The 23,764-nt window shown below is 38.1% G+C and overlaps 1 protein-coding gene across 1 annotated transcript in view; it reads right to left on the bottom strand.

Annotated features, from left to right (window-relative positions):
• The window catches only part of MUC19 (mucin 19, oligomeric), a 105,796-nt gene that overhangs the window by 48,688 nt on the left and 33,344 nt on the right, over positions 1-23,764 (bottom strand). Inside the window, 16 exon segments of the mRNA XM_023752268.1 lie at positions 1-2,972; positions 3,183-5,052; positions 7,813-7,905; positions 9,833-9,898; positions 10,848-10,925; positions 11,591-11,692; positions 11,914-12,006; positions 14,315-14,389; positions 14,854-14,952; positions 16,618-16,656; positions 20,068-20,112; positions 20,462-20,494; positions 20,971-21,012; positions 21,998-22,027; positions 22,552-22,583; positions 23,236-23,377. Of these exon segments, the coding sequence (XP_023608036.1) occupies positions 1-2,972; positions 3,183-5,052; positions 7,813-7,905; positions 9,833-9,898; positions 10,848-10,925; positions 11,591-11,692; positions 11,914-12,006; positions 14,315-14,389; positions 14,854-14,952; positions 16,618-16,656; positions 20,068-20,112; positions 20,462-20,494; positions 20,971-21,012; positions 21,998-22,027; positions 22,552-22,583; positions 23,236-23,377 (5,811 nt within the window).

Genomic DNA, 23,764 nt, shown 5'->3' on the forward strand with positions numbered 1-23,764 from the left:
AGACCGTTGTTCCTTTCCCTTCTGCTGGGGTTCTGGCTGTCCCAGTTCCTTTAGATGGTGACACTGTTGTCCCAGAACCCTGAGCAGATGATCCAGTTGTTGCAAACTCCCCAGGTGCCACACCAGTGGTTCCTGACATTCCACCTGTTGGGCCAGTGGTTCCTGTCCCTCCCTCAGATGGCCTGCTTGTTACAGGTCCTTCAGATGATGATTCAGGTGTTTGAGACCCTTTAGCAGATGTTTCAGTTGTTTCTGATTCTGATGTTCCAGTTGTCCCTGATTCTCCAGGTGTTACAACAGTGGATCCTGGCATTTCAACTGTTTGACCAGTTGTTCCTTTCTCTTCTGCTGGGGTTCTGGTTGTCCCAGTTCCTTCAGATGGTGATTCAGTTGTCCCTGTCCCTCCAGCAGATGACCTGGTTGTCCCTGGTCTTTCAGATGATGATTCACTTGTTCCTGAACCTCTGAAGGATGTTCCAGTTGTCCCTGATCCTTCAGGTGCTACACCAGTAGTTCCTGACATGTGACCCATTGAGACCGTTGTTCCTTTCCCTTCTGCTGGGGTTCTGGTTGTCCCAGTTCCTTCAGATGATGATTCACTTGTTCCTGAACCTCTGAAAGATGTTCCAGTTGTCCCTGATCCTTCAGGTGCTACACCAGTAGTTCCTGACATGTGACCCATTGAGACCGTTGTTCCTTTCCCTTCTGCTGGGGTTCTGGTTGTCCCAGTTCCTTCAGATGATGATTCACTTGTTCCTGAACCTCTGAAAGATGTTCCAGTTGTCCCTGATCCTTCAGGTGCTACACCAGTAGTTCCTGACATGTGACCCATTGAGACCGTTGTTCCTTTCCCTTCTGCTGGGGTTCTGGTTGTCCCAGCTCCTTTAGATGGTGATTCTGTTGTCCCAGAACCCTGAGCAGGTGATCCAGTTGTTCCAGATTCTGACATTCCTGTTGTGCCTGATCCTCCAGGTGTTACAGCAGTAGTTCCTGACATGGGAACCATTGAGACTATTGTTCCTTTCCCTTCAGCTGGGGTTCTGGCTGTCCCAGTTCCTTTATATGGTGACTCTGTTGTCCCAGAACCCTGAGCAGATGATCCAGTTGTTGCAAATTCCCCAGGTGCCACACCAGTGGTTCCTGACATTCCACCTGTTGGGCCAGTTGTCCCTGTCCCTTCAGCAGATGACCTGGTTGTCCCTGGCCTTTCAGATGATGATTCCCCTGTTCCTGAACCTCTGAAAGATGTTCCAGTTGTCCCTGATCCTTCAGGTGCTACACCAGTAGTTCCTGACATGTGACCCATTGAGACCGTTGTTCCTTTCCCTTCTGCTGGGGTTCTGGCTGTCCCAGTTCCTTTAGATGGTGACTCTGTTGTCCCAGAACCCTGAGCAGGTGATCCAGTTGTTGCTAATTCCCCAGGTGCCACACCAGTGGTTCCTGACATTCCACCTGTTGGGCCAGTGGTTCCTGTCCCTCCCTCAGATGGCCTGCTTGTTGCAGGTCCTTCAGATGATGATTCAGGTGTTTGAGACCCTTTAGCAGATGTTTCAGTTGTTCCAGATCCTGATGTTCCAGTTGTCCCTGATTCTCCAGGTGTTACAACAGTGGATCCTGGCATTTCAGCTGTTTGACCAGTTGTTCCTTTCTCTTCTGCTGGGGTTCTGGTTGTCCCAGTTCCTTTAGATGGTGATTCTGTTGTCCCAGAACCCTGAGAGGGTGATCCAGTTGTTGCTAATTCCCCAGGTGCCACACCAGTGGTTCCTGACATTCCACCTGTTGGGCCAGTTGTCCCTGTCTCTCCAGCGGATGACCTGGTTGTCCCTGGTCTTTCAGATGGTGATTCAGTTGTCCCTGTCTCTCCAGGAGATGACCTGGTTGTCCCTGGCCTTTCAGATGATGATTCCCCTGTTCCTGAACCTCTGAAAGATGTTCCAGTTGTCCCTGATCCTTCAGGTGCTACACCAGTAGTTCCTGACATGTGACCCATTGAGACCGTTGTTCCTTTTCCTTCTGCTGGGGTTCTGGTTGTCCCAGTTCCTTTAGATGGTGATTCTGTTGTCCCAGAACCCTGAGCAGGTGATCCAGTTGTTCCAGATTCTGACATTCCTGTTGTGCCTGATCCTCCAGGTGTTACAGCAGTAGTTCCTGACATGGGAACCATTGAGACTATTGTTCCTTTCCCTTCAGCTGGGGTTCTGGCTGTCCCAGTTCCTTTATATGGTGACTCTGTTGTCCCAGAACCCTGAGCAGATGATCCAGTTGTTGCAAATTCCCCAGGTGCCACACCAGTGGTTCCTGACATTCCACCTGTTGGGCCAGTTGTCCCTGTCCCTTCAGCAGATGACCTGGTTGTCCCTGGCCTTTCAGATGATGATTCCCCTGTTCCTGAACCTCTGAAAGATGTTCCAGTTGTCCCTGATCCTTCAGGTGCTACACCAGTAGTTCCTGACATGTGACCCATTGAGACCGTTGTTCCTTTCCCTTCTGCTGGGGTTCTGGTTGTCCCAGTTCCTTTAGATGGTGACTCTGTTGTCCCAGAACCCTGAGCAGGTGATCCAGTTGTTGCTAATTCCCCAGGTGCCACACCGGTGGTTCCTGACATTCCACCTGTTGGGCCAGTGGTTCCTGTCCCTCCCTCAGATGGCCTGCTTGTTGCAGGTCCTTCAGATGATGATTCAGGTGTTTGAGACCCTTTAGCAGATGTTTCAGTTGTTTCTGATTCTGATGTTCCAGTTGTCCCTGATTCTCCAGGTGATACAGCTGTGGTTCCTGACATTCCACCTGTTGGGCTAGTTGTCCCTGTCCCTTCAGCAGATGACCTGGTTGTCCCAGTTCCTTCAGATGGTGATTCCCCTGTTCCTGAACCTCTGAAAGATGTTCCAGTTGTCCCTGATCCTTCAGGTGCTACCCCAGTAGTTCCTGACATGTGACCCATTGAGACCGTTGTTCCTTTTCCTTCTGCTGGGGTTCTGGTTGTCCCAATTCCTTTAGATGGTGATTCTGTTGTCCCAGAACCCTGAGAGGGTGATCCAGTTGTTGCTAATTCCCCAGGTGCCACACCAGTGGTTCCTGACATTCCACCTGTTGGGCCAGTTGTCCCTGTCTCTCCAGCGGATGACCTGGTTGTCCCTGGTCTTTCAGATGGTGATTCAGTTGTCCCTGTCCCTCCAGGAGATGACCTGGTTGTCCCTGGCCTTTCAGATGATGATTCCCCTGTTCCTGAACCTCTGAAAGATGTTCCAGTTGTCCCTGATCCTTCAGGTGCTACACCAGTAGTTCCTGACATGTGACCCATTGAGACCGTTGTTCCTTTTCCTTCTGCTGGGGTTCTGGTTGTCCCAGTTCCTTTAGATGGTGATTCTGTTGTCCCAGAACCCTGAGCAGGTGATCCAGTTGTTCCAGATTCTGACATTCCTGTTGTGCCTGATCCTCCAGGTGTTACAGCAGTAGTTCCTGACATGGGAACCATTGAGACTATTGTTCCTTTCCCTTCAGCTGGGGTTCTGGCTGTCCCAGTTCCTTTATATGGTGACTCTGTTGTCCCAGAACCCTGAGCAGATGATCCAGTTGTTGCAAATTCCCCAGGTGCCACACCAGTGGTTCCTGACATTCCACCTGTTGGGCCAGTTGTCCCTGTCCCTTCAGCAGATGACCTGGTTGTCCCTGGCCTTTCAGATGATGATTCCCCTGTTCCTGAACCTCTGAAAGATGTTCCAGTTGTCCCTGATCCTTCAGGTGCTACACCAGTAGTTCCTGACATGTGACCCATTGAGACCGTTGTTCCTTTCCCTTCTGCTGGGGTTCTGGTTGTCCCAGTTCCTTTAGATGGTGATTCTGGTGTCCCAGAACCCTGAGCAGATGATCCAGTTGTTGCAAATTCCCCAGGTGCCACACCAGTGGTTCCTGACATTCCACCTGTTGGGCCAGTGGTTCCTGTCCCTCCCTCAGATGGCCTGCTTGTTACAGGTCCTTCAGATGATGATTCAGGTGTTTGAGACCCTTTAGCAGATGTTTCAGTTGTTCCATATCCTGATGTTCCAGTTGTCCCTGATTCTCCAGGTGTTACAACAGTGGATCCTGGCATTTCAGCTGTTTGACCAGCTGTTCCTTTCTCTTCTGCTGGGGTTCTGGTTGTCCCAGTTCCTTCAGATGGTGATTCAGTTGTCCCTGTCCCTTCAGCAGATGACCTGGTTGTCCCAGTTCCTTCAGATGGTGATTCAGTTGTTCCTGAACCTCTGAAGGATGTTCCAGTTGTCCCTGATCCTTCAGGTGCTTCACCAGTAGTTCCTGACATGTGACCCATTGAGACCGTGGTTCCTTTTTCTTCTGCTGGGGTTCTGGTTGTCCCACTTCCTTTAGATGGTGATTCTGTTGTTCTAGAACCTTTAACAGGTGACCCAGTTCTTCCAGATTCTGATGTTCCTATTGTCGCTGATCCTCCAGGTGTTACACCAGTGGATCCTGGCATTTCAGCTGTTGGAGCAGTTGTTCCTTTTTCTTCTGCTGGGGTTCTGGTTGTCCCAGTTCCTTTAGATGGTAATTCTGTTGTCCCAGAACCTTGAGCAGATGATTCAGTTGTTCCAGATGCTGATCTTCCAGTTGTTCCTAATCCCTCAGGTGTTACACCAGTGATTCCTGACATTCCACCAGTTGTCTCCGACTCTACAGCTGATGGTCTTGTTGTCCCTACTCTTTCAGATATTAGTTTAGTTGTTTCTGAACCTGTAGCAGATGTTACAGTTGTTCCTGTTTCTCCAGTTGATACTTCTGTGGTCCCTGATCCTCCAGCTTCTGATCCAGTTGTTTGTAATCCTCCAGTTGGTGTTTTGGCGGATGAATCAGTTGTCCCTAGCATTCCAGTTGCTGCCTCTGTTGTCTTTAATCCTTCAGATGAAGGTCCTGTTGACTGTGAACCTACATCATATGATCTAGTTGTTTCTGTTTTTCTAGTGTTGCCTGATTCTCCAGCTGATGTGATGGTTGTTCCTGTCACTCCAGATGATGGTACTATTGTGGTTCCTGATCCTTCAGCAGACTGTCCAGTTGTTCCTATGAAAACATTTAATAAAAATACATTGTTTTAAAGTTGTTCTGGTCCTTGGTTAACCTTAGAGCTTATGCTGCCTTCTTTCTAAACTATAGTTTTGTGCCTCTTCATTCCTGTTGCCACCATCCTATTTTATTATACCTTTTGTTTTTCTACAGTGTACCTTCTTCCAAAATCTTTACTCATTTAACATTATTGAATATTTTATATGCCATGTATGTTCTCAGAAATTTATAAGTATTACCTCATTTTAGCATCAGAACAATCCTATGATATATATGGTTTTACTTTCCATTTTTATAGAGAAAAAACTTAAAATAGTTTAAATCATTTCTCTAAGATTTACCTAGTTATTAGATAGTTCTCTAATCCCATCGATAATCCTAGTAGATGTGAGAGACATGTAGACATTAAAGTAAAATTACTATCCAACCAAACAAAGAAATTTACAAACAAAGAAAGCCTCAAAGCACTAAAATAAAGAGAGGAAATTCTGAGCAACTGGGATTTCATTTTAGACAGCCTGGCTAGCAGAGTCTCTCTGAAAAGATGCCATTTATTTTGAGATATGACAAGAAGCAGACAGTCATAGGAATTATCATAGGCAGTGGAAACAGCCGCTGCAAAGGCCATAAGGATAACTGAATTACATGTGCCATAGAAGCAGAACTAGATGGTCAATTTATAGGTATCAATAGGAGGTTAGTGGGAAATCATTAGAAGGTGAAGATATATTCATTGGATTGGGTAAGCTATTTGAAATGAGAGAAAAGTTGCACATTTTTCTAAATGCAATAGAGTATAGTTTAATGCAAGGGAGCTATACATTTATATATATTTAAAATCCTTCTTTCCACTCTGTAGAGAATATATGGTAAAGGGTGCATTATAGAAGTAGAAAAACCAGTAAGAGGTGATTTCAGGCTTGGACTTTGTGCTCAGTGGTTTTTTTTTTTTTGTCAACCTATGAACTAGGAAGTCATGGTTCAATTTCCAGTCAGGGCACATGCCTGCGTTGCAGGCTTTATCCCCATTGGTGAGCATGCAGGAGGCAGCTAATAAATGATTATCTCTCACCATTGATGTCTCTCTCTCCCTCTCCTTTCATCATTGAAATGGAAATATATTTTACAAAATAAAATAAAATAATAATAATAATAAATTTTAAAAAGAAGTGATTTCAGGAACCCAAATGATATATGAGTATCTTAGCCCAGAGTAGTAATAAAGGAGATTGAGAAAAGTGAATGGGTTCAGGATATGTTTTTGAAATAGCTTTAAGAGGCTTTGTCTGTATGTAGGAAGTGCAAAATAAAAAGAAGAGAGACATCAAAGATAACTCTAATTTTTTCCTGAGTCAACTGAGTCAGTTATGGTACCATTTATTGATATAGAGAGGATTGGGAGAACAGTTATGGGTATGAAAGTAAACCAAGAATTCTGTTTAGTTAACCAATAAAGAAAATATATATCCATAATAAAAAATAAATAAAATAAATAAAATTAAATTTTTAAAAAAGAATGTATATTTGCATTAGCTTGTATTTGTATTAGAAAACACTGAAAGCATACTAATAAAAAAGGGTTACCAATGAGGAAAGGGGTAGGATGACAGCAAGACTTCTGGATTTACCTTTATAAACTTTTGATTTTTGGACTGTACAAATATATTTCTTATTCAAAAAATTACATTAAAAATAATATTATTAAATTATGATGTTTCTGCATGATAGTCTACTAGATAGTAAATAAATTTGATGCTGCTGGTATTTAAATACATAGATAAAAATGTTCAAAATATATAACAAATAAAAAAAGCAGATTATAAGAATGTAATGTATGATACTTTAATTTGAAGAATTATATTTACATCTTTGGTGTGGAATGTTATTTGTTAAATTTTCTTCAGAAATTGGAATAGCTTTTCATCACAATTCTAAATCACTTTTTTTGTTCAATTAAAAACTTATAGAAAATATGTTAATATTTTATACCATGATATTTTTGTATACTAAGGAACCACAAAAATTTTCTAAATACTCAAGATAGCAGTTTTTGTAAAAAGAAAATTTCTAACTTGAAATTTGAAATCCTTGTTGATAAACTTTTAGTAACCAGCGGCCTATTATTCAAGAAACGAAATAATTTATTGAACTCTTAAATATTTCTAGTATTGAAAAATTATATTGTCAATCAATGAAATGCAAAAATGGCTGACATATCTTATAATTATTTAGCACTTTTAACCATTATGCATTTTTGTTTGTTGCCTCAGTGGGTTTTTTTGTAGAACAATGCAGACCTTAGATAAAGAAATGTAACTAAGTGGATGAGCAAAGTATGTAACTCAAAAGAAGCCTAACTCCAAATCTTCATTTAAGGACCAAACATAAGATGAAATGTTAGATTGTCACTATTACTTTTCACTTAACTCCACTATGGTTGTATCAAAAAATATGCAAGTGATTTCTAAATTGGAATATCAATTTTAAAATGCTGTATTAAGCTTGTTTAGTAATAGAGAATATCTGAACTGTCACATCAATGTCATTATCTGTGACATCATTGGTCACACTAACTGACATCCCAATAGCGCATAAATACTGAATAGCAGACAAGGAATGTAATGGCAATCTTCCCAATTGATTCACATATTTGAATTTCAGAGTTCTGATTTTTAAACAGGAAAGATCCTCTTATAAATAAACAAGTGTCTACACCAATAAGGTTTAGTGAATTTTTGTTGTATTTAGTTATCTCACCTAGCTTATTTGATGAACTTGTAGTCCCACTGCTGGGTGACTCAGATGTACTTTCACCTCCAACAGTTGTGCCACCTGATGTCCCAGGTGTACCTGTTGTAAAGGAAAAAATGGAAAGAGTTCATTCATAGAATTTCATAAACTGTGAGGTAACCAATTCTGGTTTAAATTGACTTCCAAATAACGATTACAGAAATCTCCATTTTCTATATTAATAATAATTATTACTCCATACATTCCAAAAAATGTGCTTTGACATACATTTATTCATTATTTCATGGGATCCTCACTTAACAGATTACATTGCCCACGTTTGCAGACAAGAAAACTGAGGTTACAGTATAATATTGATTCTAAGAGCAATTTTTACCTATGGGCACTATTTTAGCAGGTTGCTTATTTTGAAGTATTTTTTCCTCATCAGAAATGGTTATCAGATGCTTATCAAGTGCCTTTTCAGCCTCTATATCACTAGTTGTTTTTATTCTTAGATATGTTAGTATGATGAACTATATTCATGGATTTCCTGATTTTGGAAAAAAAAATTCACTAAAAAGAAATAGAAATTATTTTAATGTGATTTTGGATTCTAAATTCAAGCATTTGTTTTTTGCTATGCAAACTCTTAAGGTAAATTTTTTCTTTTTGTTTTCTTTCTCTCTTGATAGTTGGGAACAGCTGAAAAGTCAGGTCCAGACTTGTCTGACCTCCCAGGACTTTGGGTCCAGCGCCTGGTTCCCCAGGGGGCTGCCACATCCAGCTCCAGGGGTTGCCCCAGGGGATAGCTGAGCGTGGCTTCATTTTATAATAGAAACAAAAAGTTAGCTCATTAAAATATGAAATGATCATTTTCTGAGTCTGGCTTGTGCGAGGAAAAATAATTTAAAATAAGAGTGAAGCTTAATTCTCTCAGAAATAAGGGACTTTCCCCTTCTTTTTCTTAGAACATTGACTTTAGAAATTTTGTATTTTTAAGTTCTTTCTCTGTGTCTTGGAAATTTATTGAAATCTTTTTTTAAAAAAAAAAAACTTATAGGCCTCTTGCCATCATAATACCCAAGGAGTGTCTTTCTCAAGAACTCTGGCACTGTCTCTTTGAGATGCAAACGTTAGGGAGATGTTTCCCTTGTTTTCCTCTGGTTATAAAACTTCCTCCTGTCAAGATAGGAGGTTTATTTTCCCTTTGTAGGAAACCAATGAACTAACCAGATGGCACCCAATTACCAGATGAGTTTAGGATGAACTATGTGTAATAAATAGTGCTTTCAGGTTTTGTTGCTTGAAGACCAATATAATTTTTCCTGAGAACTTGAAGGTAATGGGTTGTGTCTGCTTGGTGAGAGGTCTGTCTTTATAATTGCTTAGCAAATGGCCTGTAATTTGCATCACTTTCTAATTTAATCCATATTAAATAATAAAAATGTTTGCTTTGTGGCCAGGGTCTCTGGGTTGGGAGAATTTGTTTTCATTTCTAGTTCCCCAATACTAGAAAGATGACTGCTCTTTATTCCCCTGGAATTGAATATATCCCTACACTTTTGCTCAACGTACTTATGTTTTGAGTTTTGCTCAAGTTAAAGCATGTCGATATAGTCACACTGCATTGAGCATAATATCATATTCTTTTCAAAAGAGAGTAAATCCCAATCTAATCCCTTCTCTTGCTAGAATTTCCTCTTGAGTTCCCACTCCAACACTTGTCATTGAACATTTCCTTAACTTTGATTACCTTCTGCCTTGCATGGCCTTTGCCTTTGCATTGATATAAATACTCATTTCTCTTGCTTGAAAATTAAGCTCTAAGAGAACAAATGCCTGACTCTACTCTGTCCCTATGTTCTCTAGAGTATGATGCGACACATCATAAATAGCTATTAATTTATCTCTGATCTTCTTCAGTTTTCACATTACACAAATAATGAGTTAAATTTCCCCAGGAAACCTTATCTCTGACAAAATTTTGAGTAAAGACATCACATTTCTGTTGTCTAGATTTATTCTGACTATGTTCTTTCAGTACCTGATGCTCCAGAAGTCTCTTCACCAGCAGCTCCAGTGGTGGCTGCATTTTCCCCTCCAGTGGTTCCTGTTTAAAAAGAACGGTGGTGATCAGGCCACACGGGGATCGCCAGAGTTAGCAAAGAAAAATACAGGACCCCCAGTTACATTTGAATTCCAGATAAGCAACAAATAACCATGTCCCAATTATTGCATAGAACATACTTATACTAAAAAATTATTTCTTACTTATGAGTAATTTAAAATGTAAATGGCATTCTGTGTTTTTTATTTGGCAATTCTAGTCTACATAGATGGTTGTGTTGAAAATGCTCCCACTACCTATATTTATTTGTCCTAAAATGATAGCCATAGCCTTTACTAAACGCACTTACAGTCCTTATAAGAATGTGGGGTCTCAGCTAAACTCATGATGGAGCACCACCAAAGTGAGACTGCACCTTGCCTGCTGAGATCCCTGTTGGGCTGGAAGCAGTGGTCTAGCTGTGCTGCTACTGCCAGTTCCAACAGTAATTCCCAGACTCTGCTGTTACCCCTGACAAACACAGTATGGGGAGAGCATGTGCCTTATTGTGACAACCCAATACTGTGCCACTTTTGAAGGGAAGATTGGAGAAGCCAGAAAAATGAAAAATCTTGAAAATATTCATCATTTTGCCCTAGCTGGTTTAGCTCAGTGGATAGAGTGTTGGCTTGCGGACTGAAAGGTCCTGGGTTCGATTCCAGTCAAGCGCACATGCCCCGGTTGCGGGCTCGATCCCCAGTGGAAGGCATGCAGGAGCCAGCCGATCCATGATCCTCTCTCATCATCAATGTTTCTATCTCTCCCTCTCCCTTCCTCTTTGAAATCAATAAAAATATATGTTTTTAAAAAGAAAATGTTAATCATTTTTATACCCTTTTATTTTTTATTTTTTTGGATGGTAGATGATGAATTTGAGTGAAATCAGCCAGCTCTGATTTAATTTGGTCCTTTTTGACAAAGCCACGGCCTCTGAATGACACCCGCTGCTCACCTGACTTGCCTTCCTCAGAGGGTGTCCCTTCACTGCTTGGAGCTCTAGTCGTTTCCCCAGCTGATGACTCAGTAGTCCCTTTCAAAATAAACAATACATATATACCATTGAGCTATGGTTAAGCAGAACAGATTTTGCTGTTCTCTTCTTTCAAATACTTTGCATATATTTGTTCACACTTAAAGCATTTCAAGTTCACTGTTTCTAAAAATTAATTATAAGAGTCACCTGGGTTGCTTACTACACATACAGAAATACTAGCCTCACTGTTTCTAAAAATTAATTATAAGAATCACCTGGGTTGCTTACTACACATACAGATATACTAGCCTAGTGGTTCTCAACCCATTGAAACCAACTTTAAGGCTTTTAAACAACATTTGTGCCTGGGCTCTTCCTCCAGGAGTTCTGATTCAACTAGTCGTTAAAAGGCCCTTCATTGTGCATTTTCCAAAAAATGTCTCTAGTCAATTCCAATGTGTAGCCAAGATTGCAAACCATGACCTGAGCCCCACCCAGACTCAGAGCCTCAGACGTTCAAAGGCAGGAGTCTGCAATACAATACTCTTTGCTCTAAGTCACCTGTGAGCTGATGTTAGTGAAATACAGCCATTCAGCCCATAGATGCAGGGATGGTGACCTGATGAACGTGCACATTGACTAACAGCTAATAACCCAGTAGAAGCCGCTGGTGGCTTCCCTGTGGTCAGTAAGAAAATGCTTCCGAGCCCCCACTTCCATACCCGCTCTGCCTCCCGAGGTTGTGCCTGGGGCAGTTGTGTCTCCTCTGCCGCTGCTCTGGCTCCCAGGTGCAGTGGTGAAGTCCTCTGGTCCTTCTGAGGTCCCTGGCATAACAGCAAGGAAGGGGCGTTACTTCTAGAGCGGTAGGATTCTACATGTCACTCTCATGTGACGGAATCGAGGATTCCAATGTAAAAGAAATCTTCAATGACACCTAGAGTTTCTGCAGCTAGAGGATCTAATGTCACACACAGCTTCATCTTTAGTTCGACTGGAATATGTTCAGGACCATCTCACAGGCGTTAAAGTGCGCATCCTGACTTGCCTGCTTTTCCTGTGCTTGTTGCTCCTGTGCTTGATGCCTCGGGTGTGCTCTTCTCGGTTCCCACTGGTAGTGCAGTAGGGGCCCCTTTTCCAGCTGGGGGCGGGGGAGGGAAAATAGCAGTTTAAAAAAATACCCCAGACATAAATCCACTCATCCAGTCGTATAAGCATCCTCTGAGGCAGGTAATATTATTCTCATTTAACAGACGTGGGTAAGTGACTTTCTCCAGGTCACTAGGTTGGTTGGCAGCAGGTCCAGAAGCCAAACCCAGGTAGTCTAGCCCCAGAGTTTACACTCTAACTTTTGCTTCTCAAACGATCTGTGGTCAAAGAGCAATGCTGCAAAGATGTCAGTCTGCCCGATATTGGTGTTTGGGGAAATGCCATGAAGGTAGAGAAATATTTTTTAATAAAATCATTTAAAACATAAGCTTTTATTTAGGAGGTATTAAAGGGACTGTGTGAAACTGCTGTTTCTATTTTTTAAAATATGTTTTTATTGATTTCAGAGAGGACGGGAAGGGTGAGGGAGATAGAAACATCAACGATGAGAATCATTGATCGGCTGCCTCCTGCACGCCCCCTACTGGGTCACTAGCCAGCAACTCCACATGTGCCCTGATCAGGAATTGAATTGAACCATGACCTCCTGGTTCATGGATCAACGCTCAACCACTGATAAGACTGCTGTTTCTAAATGCCTGTTCTCTGTTTCAGTTCTTACCACATCATGACCAGTAATCAACAGTTCTGATGGCACTCATTTGTGGACCAAACTTTCAGCAACCCTGTTTAAAACTACTACCTGATAACCAAAAAAAGATTCACTGATTGACTTGTCACTATTAGCCAAATAATTCTGATTCAAATTTTAAGGATTGTAGACTAAACAGTCATCACCCTAAAGTTTGAGTCAGTTCATTGATCTAATTGAAAATAACCAGTTTCTTAATTTCTGCTGCTGGAGATTCTATCTTTTAACACAGTATTTTTATGTAAACTATAGCTTATTCCAAAAAAGTATGTGAGATAAATTTCAAGTCAAGAAATTTGCTAAAGGAAAATAAATGTAGATAAACAAAAGCAGGCCATAGATTAGTTCTTAAAATCAGACCGTGAATTAGATCATAAAGGCATAAAAGGAAGTCCCATGCATACTCTAAAGGCATGGCTTTTAGTGATATGTAAAGGAGTTTTTATTTATCCCAGAGCAACCAGAACAATGGAAGGATTTTACATAGTGGAGTGACGGGATCACAGTTGCGTTTTAGGAAGTCCATTCTAGCCAGTGGTACTGACTAAAGCATAAATTGGCAGGGAAAGGGAGAAAGATGTTCTCAACGTTGATAAGCACTGATTGCCGAAAGGGCTTGTTAATTAATACACTGTGCTGGGTTTCACTCTAAGAGATTCTGATTTTAGGGAGGTGGCCCCCCAAATTTTCATTTCTAAAAGGAGATGTTGATGCTGCTGGTCTGGGAACCACATTTTGAACCCCACTGTGTTAAGATTAGGTGAGGTAGGTGGACAACTGCAGAGACCAGATGGACAATATCTAACACCTGAGCAGAGGCAAATATGATGCAGAGGAGAAAATGTAAGAGGGACTTGGGACTTATATTAACTGATGAATATTATCTATGTTTAAAGAGTATCAATAATGTCTTATTTATTCATGAAACTAGTAATAGTTGGAATTTAGTCAGTGATGCACAAGGGCAAGCATGTCCTCATTAGGCTTTTTTTTTTTTTTTTGATGCTCTATGCCAGTGATGGCAAACCTATGACACGCGTGTCAGAGGTGACACGTGAACTCATTTTTTTGGTTGATTTTTCTTTGTTAAATGGCATTTAAATATATAAAATATCAAAAATATAAGTCTTTGTTTTACTATGGTTGCACATATAAAAAAATTTCTACATGTGACACGGCACCAGAGTTAAGTTAGGGTTTTTCAAAATGCTGACACGCAGAGCTCAAAAGGTTCACCATCACTGCTCTATGCACTGATCAGGGAACGGTAGTTATTGCAGAGAAGGCTAAGGGTTCTGGGTTCTATTCCTGCTCCTGTCAGCTTTGAGACCTTTTATTATTTTCTTCCTAATGGCAATAAAGAGATTTAACTACCATGGTGTTAACGTGGATTAAATTCTGTTACATATTTGAGCATAATTTAGAAATTTTAGTGTACTTTAGAAATCTAACACTAATATTTGATTTAATATAGAAAGACTAATTATTGAATATTTTCCCAAAGTCCTCCAGGTGCCTCAGTGCTGTCGCTGGACCCCCATTTCCTAATGCTGTTCTCAGGGTACAATTGTCCCTGACTGGAAACAGAGGACTGCTTGTGAAAAGGAGCTATGGAAGAAATAGCATTTGACTCATTTCTTGATCTCACCTTCTCTGAAGCCTGTGTCAGCTGAACTTGTTTTTTCAGCTCCTGTGGTTGTACTTGCTGATGATCCAGTGGTCCCTGAGGAAGATAAAAAACAAACACGTGCTAGAAAAAGTACATGGGCGCTGTCAACACTCCAGGTAACGGGTATGTATAATTGTCACAATGTGATATACTTTAAGGAATCAACCTGTGAAAAAAACCAAAGACTCTACACTTTAATTACATATAAAGAACACCTACGTCGTCCTGGGGGTGAGAGTGGCTGGGCAGGGGTCACTTTAATTACATATAAAGAACACCTACGTCGTCCTGGGGGTGAGAGTGGCTGGGCAGGGGTCGATGGGAGAAAAAGGAGACATATGTAATATTTAAACAATAAATAATTATTTAAAAAAATAAAAAATTTAAAAAAAGAACACCTACGTCTGATAATATATCTAAGCCAGCTATCTTTATGTTGTAAAATATTGTACTGAGCAGCACTGCCTAAAACCCATTGCTTAGACGTGGCTGTGTACTCTGTTCTGGACTTACTGTACCTGATACGTGCCAAGGACTGGTGAAGAGGGGACCCACTGCTCCAGGGGTGCTTGCACTTCCAGCTGTGAAGGTGACGGGAAACGGAGTACTCATAAGGCCTGAGAAAAACAGGAAATGAACTCAGCTCAAGTGTACTCGGGCTTTGTTGCCAATGGGCGACTTAACTGTTCAATCAATTCCTAGCATAGAAAATAGAATCAAGAACCCAGTGACTTTCTACCCAGAGTTCCCTAAGATATTTTTCTAATCTTATTTTTGAAGCTAGAGTGTTATTACCCTCAAAAATATCTTTAACACAAAATAGGTTTGTAAGCTGGGTTCACAGCCACAGGAAGGAAGCCCCATAGCACCCTGTTAACGATTATAGAAATTGCTCAGCCCAAGACCTGCTCGGTGGCATACAATCAATGGGTCTCATGATGTATAGCAGTGGTTCCCAAACTTATTTGGCCTACTGCCCCCTTTCCAGAAAAAATATTACTCAGCGCCCCCTGGAAATTAATTTTTTTTAAATTTTAATAGCAATTAAACAGAAAGATATATATGTATTAATGTTTCTACCTTTTTCGTAAAATATAGTAAAGAAAGGTGTAAATTAGAAACATTGAAGTTTGAAATTATGAAACTATTTATTGAACTCAAAATAGAAAGGTAATACAAAAAAAGTTAAAACAAATGCACCTGTGGCCATCACCACCCCCCTGGATCGCTGCAGCGCCCACCAGGGGGCGGTAGCGCCCACTTTGGAAATCACTGATGTATAGCTTTCACCCCTGCACACCAAGGTAACTTATTGACACGCGTTTTTAAGATGGTTTTCAGCCCACAAAGTGAATGACCACCCCGCCCACCACAACTCTCTGAAACCAGACTAGAGGACGCAAGGAGGGCAGTAGACAAGTGGAAGATGAAAATGAACTGCTTACGTAATCAAGGACCCACCGGCAAGCCCCACAGCCCTAAGCCCCTTACTCATGATTACCCATAATTTTTGTTCTATTCAAACCTCTTGACTGTCAGTCACCGGCAAGTTGGGATTTTGAGCACCAGCTCCCCCTCCTCCTGGGTGGTGCCATCCCAATAAAATTACTTCTATTTCATCGCTGAAAAACCTGGTGTCAGTTCTCATTGACTTGCTGTGCACAGGTGGGCACGAACTCTCAGCTAGTTTGATGACACTTTCCTCTAAGATTTTGGTTTAGTCCTTGCTATTTTTTTCTTAAAAAACAAAGTCATGTTCTCTGCATCTGTAATAGGGTCACACTAAGTTTGCATACTTTTGTCTTAACAAGGTTGCTCTCAAAGAAATGGAACCTAATTATACTGTCATTCAGGGGTGTAATAACAATGATGAAGTAATATCACCAAGTAGCTAATTGCTACTTTTACACTTAAAACACCTAAAAGAACACAATATATTTTTAGATATATGTTTTCTCTTATCTTATATTCTTTTTAAAAAATTTTAAGCTTGATATTATTTAGTACTGTTGTAGATATTCTATTAATAGTTAATAATAAGGAAGAACATAAAACTATCATATTATAGCCAATCAATATAAACTGGCCAAACACAAGTTATTAAATTCATTTTTAAAAAGTTCAAAACCAGTGGGAAAAGTCCAGTGTAAACTATTTGTTGGTAATATTTTTTTCAAAAGTCAAATTCTCATATAAATTTTTTTCTTAGAAATCCAAAGTTACTAGTAATTTATACTGTTAGCTATTTCTAACAGATAAAAGTCAGGAATTAATATACTGACCTGTAGTAAAAGCTTCAACGGGTAGACTTAGAGTTGTTCCTGATAAGAAAAAGAGATATGGTGTGAATTTTTCTGACCTCAAGGGAAAATACAGAAAGATTGGTCCCTTGTTAGTTTTTAATAGATAGTAGTTTGCAATGTATTTAGTGTTGAAAGTAATGAGATTTTATTTTATTTTTAAATAGTGACATTATAACATACATTCCAATTTATGTGGAATAAATATGCAGGAGTGAGCAACCATAGGTTTATAGTTGTATGTAAAAGAGTTCATTCTTGTATTATTATTTATTTCCTTTGCCCACTCCTGTATATTCACGATGACAAGTTAATTCTCTATTAAGCAGAGGCTGATTTTACAGTTTGTTTCTTTCAATTCCCTCTCTCTCGAGTTATCTGTGCCTCCAATAATTTTCTACAAAATAACATTTAGTCTGCCAGGGTTTGGGGTAAGAGGAAGGAGAAATACTTTTGAGGAATTTTTTAATGATTTGATAAAGCAGGTTTGTGGAGATACATTTGAAATGACCAATATGCTCCTGAAGAAAAAGACCATGTTTTTATCTTTGCATTTCCAATACCTGTCCTATTGGCAAGAAGGTGGTAGGAGTTTATAAAACTTTTGTTGAGAGGGGTCTGTGGAGTTAAAAATAAGCCTTTATTAATTTCTGGCTTTCATCATCAATTAAAAGTCAGCTATTTTCTGTATTGCAGTCTTAATTTCTATTGAAAATCTCTGGAAAGCTATTGTTTATGTGGTTAAATCCCTTTTTATAGTGTTTTGTAACTTAAAAAAAGAAGAAAAAAATAAATTTCTCACACAATCTCTCTATTTAATCCTCACTCTGTCCAGCCACACTGGCCTTCCTTCAGTCTTTCATATCTGCTATTTGTACTTCTCTATACTTGGAACACAGTTTCTCTCCTTTTTGTCAATTTACTATTTATTGGTCAGTTCTCAAATCGGCCATCTTTATGTTAGCCTTTTCTGACCATCTTGACTTAATCAAACCCCCGCTCTACCCTCTTCACCCACATTCTAAGCACTTCACAGCTCTCGGTGCAAGTTTTCATTTGTTTTTGTAATTACTTGATTGATACCCCAACCAGACTATAGGTTTTAAGAACGCAGGAAGCATGTCTATTTTAACTCACCTTTATATCTCTAAAAACATTAGAGTACCTAGCACATAATAGATGTTTGGTAAGTATTTGTCAACAGAATGAATGAATAAACCCATGAATGAATGAATGAATGAATGAATGGATGAATGAATGAATGAACGAACGAACGAATGGAATAAAAGTATTGTAACTATTCTACATATGAAGAATTGGACTCAGAAAACTAAAGTAATTTATTCAAGACCATTGCTAGTCAGTGACAAAAATGAGACGAAAATCTAAGTCACCTGGGACCTAGGACTGTGACACAAGTCCACTTTGAAATTGGAATCTGTAATTATATGCTACTTTAATAATGGATTTAAATTAAATTAAACTTTATTCTCTTTCTTAAACATCAAAACACAGAAGCATTACGAGTGGAATCTAGAAAAAGATGTCCTGACTTTTAATCCTCTCTCTGCTACTTATTAGCAAGGAACTCGATATATAATTTAACCTTGCTGTGCTTCCATTTCCTCATTTGTAAATTGGGGGAAATGATGGGCCCCACTTCATAGAGTTTTCTGTATCAAGTATGATAATATGTGTCACACACTTAGAACAGTGCTCAGTAAAGGTTAGCTCTGTGTCAAGATCTGTCAATTTAAACAGGGGAAAAAATAGAACTGCACATATTTCTTCTAAAAATAACATACTTAATTGAAACGGTTGGGTAGGCATCTCTCATGGTATTTTAACCCTTTGAAGCATTTACTATATGAAAAAGAAAATGGATATATAAGACATGGAAAAAAGTTTAAGCTTTGTATATTACTTCTCTTATGCTTTTAGAGATTTCTATGAAATCATACCTCAACTTCTATCCAAGATGCTCGAGTATAAAGTCAAATGAACCATCAATCCTCTCTTGAGGACCTAGTCATTTCTCCTTCTATTTGACAGTAATGCCTTTGATCATCTGAGCAAGATAATTTTTTATTTGTTTGTTTATTTGATTGGGAAGACAGGGTTTATTTAGAATCACTATTTCAGGGTTTCATTAGTATCTTTCTTAAAAATTTTAAGTATAGTTGATATACAATATATTAGTTATATTAATATCAGGTGAAAATATAGTGATTCAGCATTTTTATATCTTACAATGTGATCACTTCACTAATTATAGTGATCATTTGTCACTGTGCAAACTTATCACAATATTACTGACCATATTGTCCTTCACCGTTTTCACCCATCCACTCATCCTCTTCCCTCTTGTAGCCATCCCTTTGGTCTCTGTTTCTGAATTTATTTTTGTTTTGTTTGTTCGTTTGTTTTGTTTTAGATTCCACATATAAGTGAAACCATAGGATACTTGTCTTTGTCTGAGTTCACTTAGCATAATACTGTCCAGGTCCATCCATGTTGTCACAAATGGCAAGACTTCATTCTTTTTTAATATTCCATTATATATGTAGAGCACATCTTCTTTAACCATTCATCTATCAATGAACACCTAGATTGCTTCCATATCTTACCTATTGTGAACAGTGGTGCATGAACATAGAGGTGCATATATCTTTTTGAATTAATGTTTTTGTTTTCTTTAGCAAATCTAGTAGTAGGATTGATGGGTCATACAGAACTATTTTTAGTCTTCTGAAGAATCTCTACCCTGTTAAATTTATGGAAAGAAACTTTAAAATATTTTATTTCATCTTTTCAAGTTTTGGTAAAAAAATAAAATAAAGCCTAATTGCCAGTGAGAAGTACTTAATTCAGTGAAGTATTTGATCCAGTATTTGATCAAAAGTACTTTACCCAGGGAACAAGATAATAGCAAAGAGCTGCATTCCCTCCAGATCTCAAACAACCCTGATATCTCACTGCATTTTACCAGAAAAAAATTCTTTTTCTTCTGATCTCTGTTATCCTGAAAAAATATTGAATGCTAACTATTCTAGAGATTGGGATTGGGTGCAATTGGGAACACAGAAATGGCAAACCATGGTCTCTGCCATCAAGGATGTCCACTGGACTTACAGTGGCAATCATTTATCAATATATACAAATATTGAATCATTATGTTATATACCTGAAACTAATATAATGTTATATGTCAATAATATCTCCATAAAAATACCATGGGTTTAAGTATATGCATATATAGATTAAAGGAAAGAAAGAAATAATAGGAGAAAGAGAAATAGTGTGAAGTTGGAGGAAGAAAAGTTCCTAAGTATTGGAGACTGGGTATGTTAATTCTAATAAGTAAATTGAGATAAAACAATTTTAATACATGTAAAAAACTTTGTCATTTTATAGGCTTTCTATTTCACCTACCTGTTGTCTCACTGCTTGATGTTGTAATCCCTGGAGTGAATGTTGCTGATTTAAAGAAAAAAAATTGAAAAAAATTAATTTTGTATAGAGGGAAAATTATGTTTCTGAGAACATCTATTATCATATATAAAATGGGTCAAAATGAATGTTTCAAATAAATTTGATCATATAAGTGGATGGATGTTAAAATGTGAAATTAAATTTTTAAAATCTATAGTACACATGTAAAAGGTCTAAAAACTTATTTTGTATAATATTTTTCTGGACTCCTCCCTAAGATATTTTTAAAAAATATATAAATATACAAAAATTTCACCTAATTACTATAGCAAAAGGAAGTTTTGAATTTTTTAATGCCCTCTTGATTAAGTTGTGGTTCAATAGTATGGCTTACCTGTGCCTGAGCTACTGGTTGCCAATGGAATTGCTATACAAAGGAGGAAACAAATATTTGGAAATGTGTGTTAAAAGGGTGTTGAAGAGATGTTGTATTGCTAGAGTGCAAATAAATAATTAAATGTAATAGTTCAACTTATTTATCAGATCTTCACACATTTTAATATACTTTTGTACTGTACTAGCTACTGTTTTAATTAAAGTTATTTGATGCTAGTAAAAAAGAAATTGTAAATTATTTTCAAAGAATTTAACAGAATTTTCTTTAGTTGCCACTTTTTTCAAATTAGTAGCATGTGGAATATTCTTTTTAGGACACGTAAGCTCCAAATAGAGATGTTTCTTTACTCATATTACAATTTAGATGTAGATCCTACTATTTGGCATTTACAAAATAAATACATGCATACATACATACATACATACATATTTGAAAATAGGGCCAAAATGCCTAAATGGTGGCTGCTAATTTAGAAGTTAAAAAACAAATAAGCATTTATTTTTTACCTGTTGTGGTGGTTAATATGGAGGTAGCTGTTGTAGTAGAAACTGTTTAGGGAAGATAATATTTATGAAAATTATTACTTGAATAATTTTTGCTGGGAAATTTAGTTAAAGAAACAAGTTGCCTTAAAATAATAATAAATTTCTGAAATTATGTGTAAAGGTTAAGTGAAAAAACAATCTTTCATTTAAATCAAAAGAGCACTATATATTTATTGCATGTCTACCAAAATAACTAATTATTTTCGGTTAGTACCACTTAACCAAAATCTCATAGGAACCTTATAAGGTCTGTATATGGACCAAAACTAAAGTTCAGAACCTTAATATATAATAACCTTAGTGTTAAGTACGTAACCAATAATAACTAAAATGTAAATAGCATTTTACCGACGATCACATAACTTTAAATATATTATCAAAACCTAAAGTTTCTAATTTACTGTGCTACCTCCAAATATCAATCAACAGGAAATAAAAGCCCTCCTTGAATCACACAAGGACTAGGGAAGTATACTGCAGCAACTAAAATACTTAAATTAAAAGTCCGTAAGCTATAGTGAAATTGCATTTTGCCCACCACTCCCTTGAATGGACATAACTGAAATGCTTTTATAGCTTACAGCAAATATATAAGTTAAGAAAAAGAAAACTTTTTATTTCTATGTTTTCAAATGATCTCCCAGTGTCATCGTGATTTTAAAATATTTACTTCATGGAAGACCACATTTACTCCTTTTTCATTTCATTTATTTCAATTATTATCTTAAAATGTCAAGCTTTAGATTATGTGTTTAGCTAATAAGCAAACAATGCCTATTGTATGTCCTAATCATATTCCTAACTTAATTCACAGGAGTATAATGAAATCATATTTTGACATATTTTCTAGTAACTTAATTTTAATTTGAAATTTTTATATCAGCAGATTTATCAGCCTATCTTTTACCTGCACAGATTCATGTAAAACTATAAAAAGTTATCCACAAAACAAATCAGAAATACATATTTAAAATAATGATGATTTTACCTGTAACTGTTGAATTGTCAGAACCAATTCCTGTAATAATCATAGGTTACTATTATTAATGCAAAATCATGAAGAAATTTAAATCTCAAGCTGCCTATGGGTTATGTCTTTTGTATCTTACTCTACATTTTCTAGAACACAAAAGAGTAGTTCGTGTGTTCTTTAGAAGCTCATTGGATTTATTTTTAAGATGTGTCACTCATGAGCGATTCTTCCATTGTTTAATTCTATCTGTATAAACCCTCACTTGCCACTCTACCATTTATTCAACTATTTTGGCTGGTGTCTCACTCCCTTAATCCCCAGAACCTACAAACAGGCAGGGGCACACATGCACAGAACTGCCCACAAGCCGGTGTTCACAGTGACTGGGCAGCATTGGATTTGAACTGACCTGACATCAACAAATACACTGCAATGGAATGAATGGCCTCGATTCACTGAGGGGCAGGGGGAAGCATTAAGTACCTATTCTGTTGTTGATGAACTGAAAAGATCCCAGACCCTTTATCTAGTCTTTCCTAAATCAATTACAGTAAAATGCAAGGACTCACCACTGCACGCCAACTCTCCTGCGATGCAATAGCTGAAAGTTAATGTTTAAAAAATAAGAATGAGATCGAAATTTTAACTCCTAGTGACATGCATCTCCAAAATGTAAAACAACAAATTGTCTAACAGTGAAAATCAAAACAGGAGCTAATAAGAGAACAGTCAATCATTGTTTCCCCAAGAGCGTGCTATTGATTCAAATTGCTTGTTTTTTTTTGTGTTGTTTTTTTTCCGAATACTGTTATTTCTAATCATTTCCCTAAGGAGTTCTTGGGACCTAAAAGAATGCTTTACACTCAAGCTGCAGTTAGTTCTCCCACTTTCAGTTTCAAACACGATGTGGTTGCTCTAGCATGGATGCCACCTCTTTGCTTCCATGTCCCTGACTGAAAGGCTAGCGACATGATCTTACATTTATAGAATCAAAACTTTTTTTTTTACCTAAAACTACATAGTATCATTTTTGTCTTATCTTCTGCATTATTCAGTATAAGATTTAACCATTTGCTGATATGTGGGTTCACTGAAAATACAACATAACTAACTTCACTGATGTAAAACTAAAGCTGGCCTTTTTATTTAGAAATGAGTTAAAAATTACATGCATATATTTTTTTCTTGGTTTCTTTTCTAAATTAAAAGGCAAGAAACAGAATTGCTTATTAGAAAATTAGGAGAGAATGTACCATGTTCTCCCACAGTTGTCTTGGATCACTCCACCTGCTGGTATGACATCATTGTAGAAGCAGCTGCACTCGGATAACCTGACGCATTTCATGGTGTTCTCATCCAGGTAAGGAGCACTCTCTGGGCACTTAGCATAACAACCTGTGTGTGAAAATGACCCACGGTTGGTCTCTATGTACCGAAACTGATCACAATGCATTATAGAGTTGTAAAGTTACTTAAATGATTTCTTGAACTAAAGTAGATAATAGCAAAATGACAACACATTCTTAAGAATGACAATGGGCAATGGGATTGTAGCACTGGATCTTCTCTCTCTCTTACTCTCATTAAACAGATAATTTACATCCTGAGACAATGTTTTCAATGTGGAAATATTAATGTCATAATAAAGATAACTAATCATTAAATTACAATATGTAGGACACTAAATTGTCAGGAGCTAACAACAATTTCAAGTTTTTTTGGTTTTTTTAAATATATTTTTATTAATTTCAGAGAGGAAGGGGGAGGGAGGGAGAGAGAGCT

Source organism: Myotis lucifugus, unplaced genomic scaffold, assembly GCF_000147115.1.
Source record: "Myotis lucifugus unplaced genomic scaffold, Myoluc2.0 scaffold_30, whole genome shotgun sequence".
Classification (NCBI taxonomy): Eukaryota; Metazoa; Chordata; class Mammalia; order Chiroptera; family Vespertilionidae; genus Myotis; species Myotis lucifugus.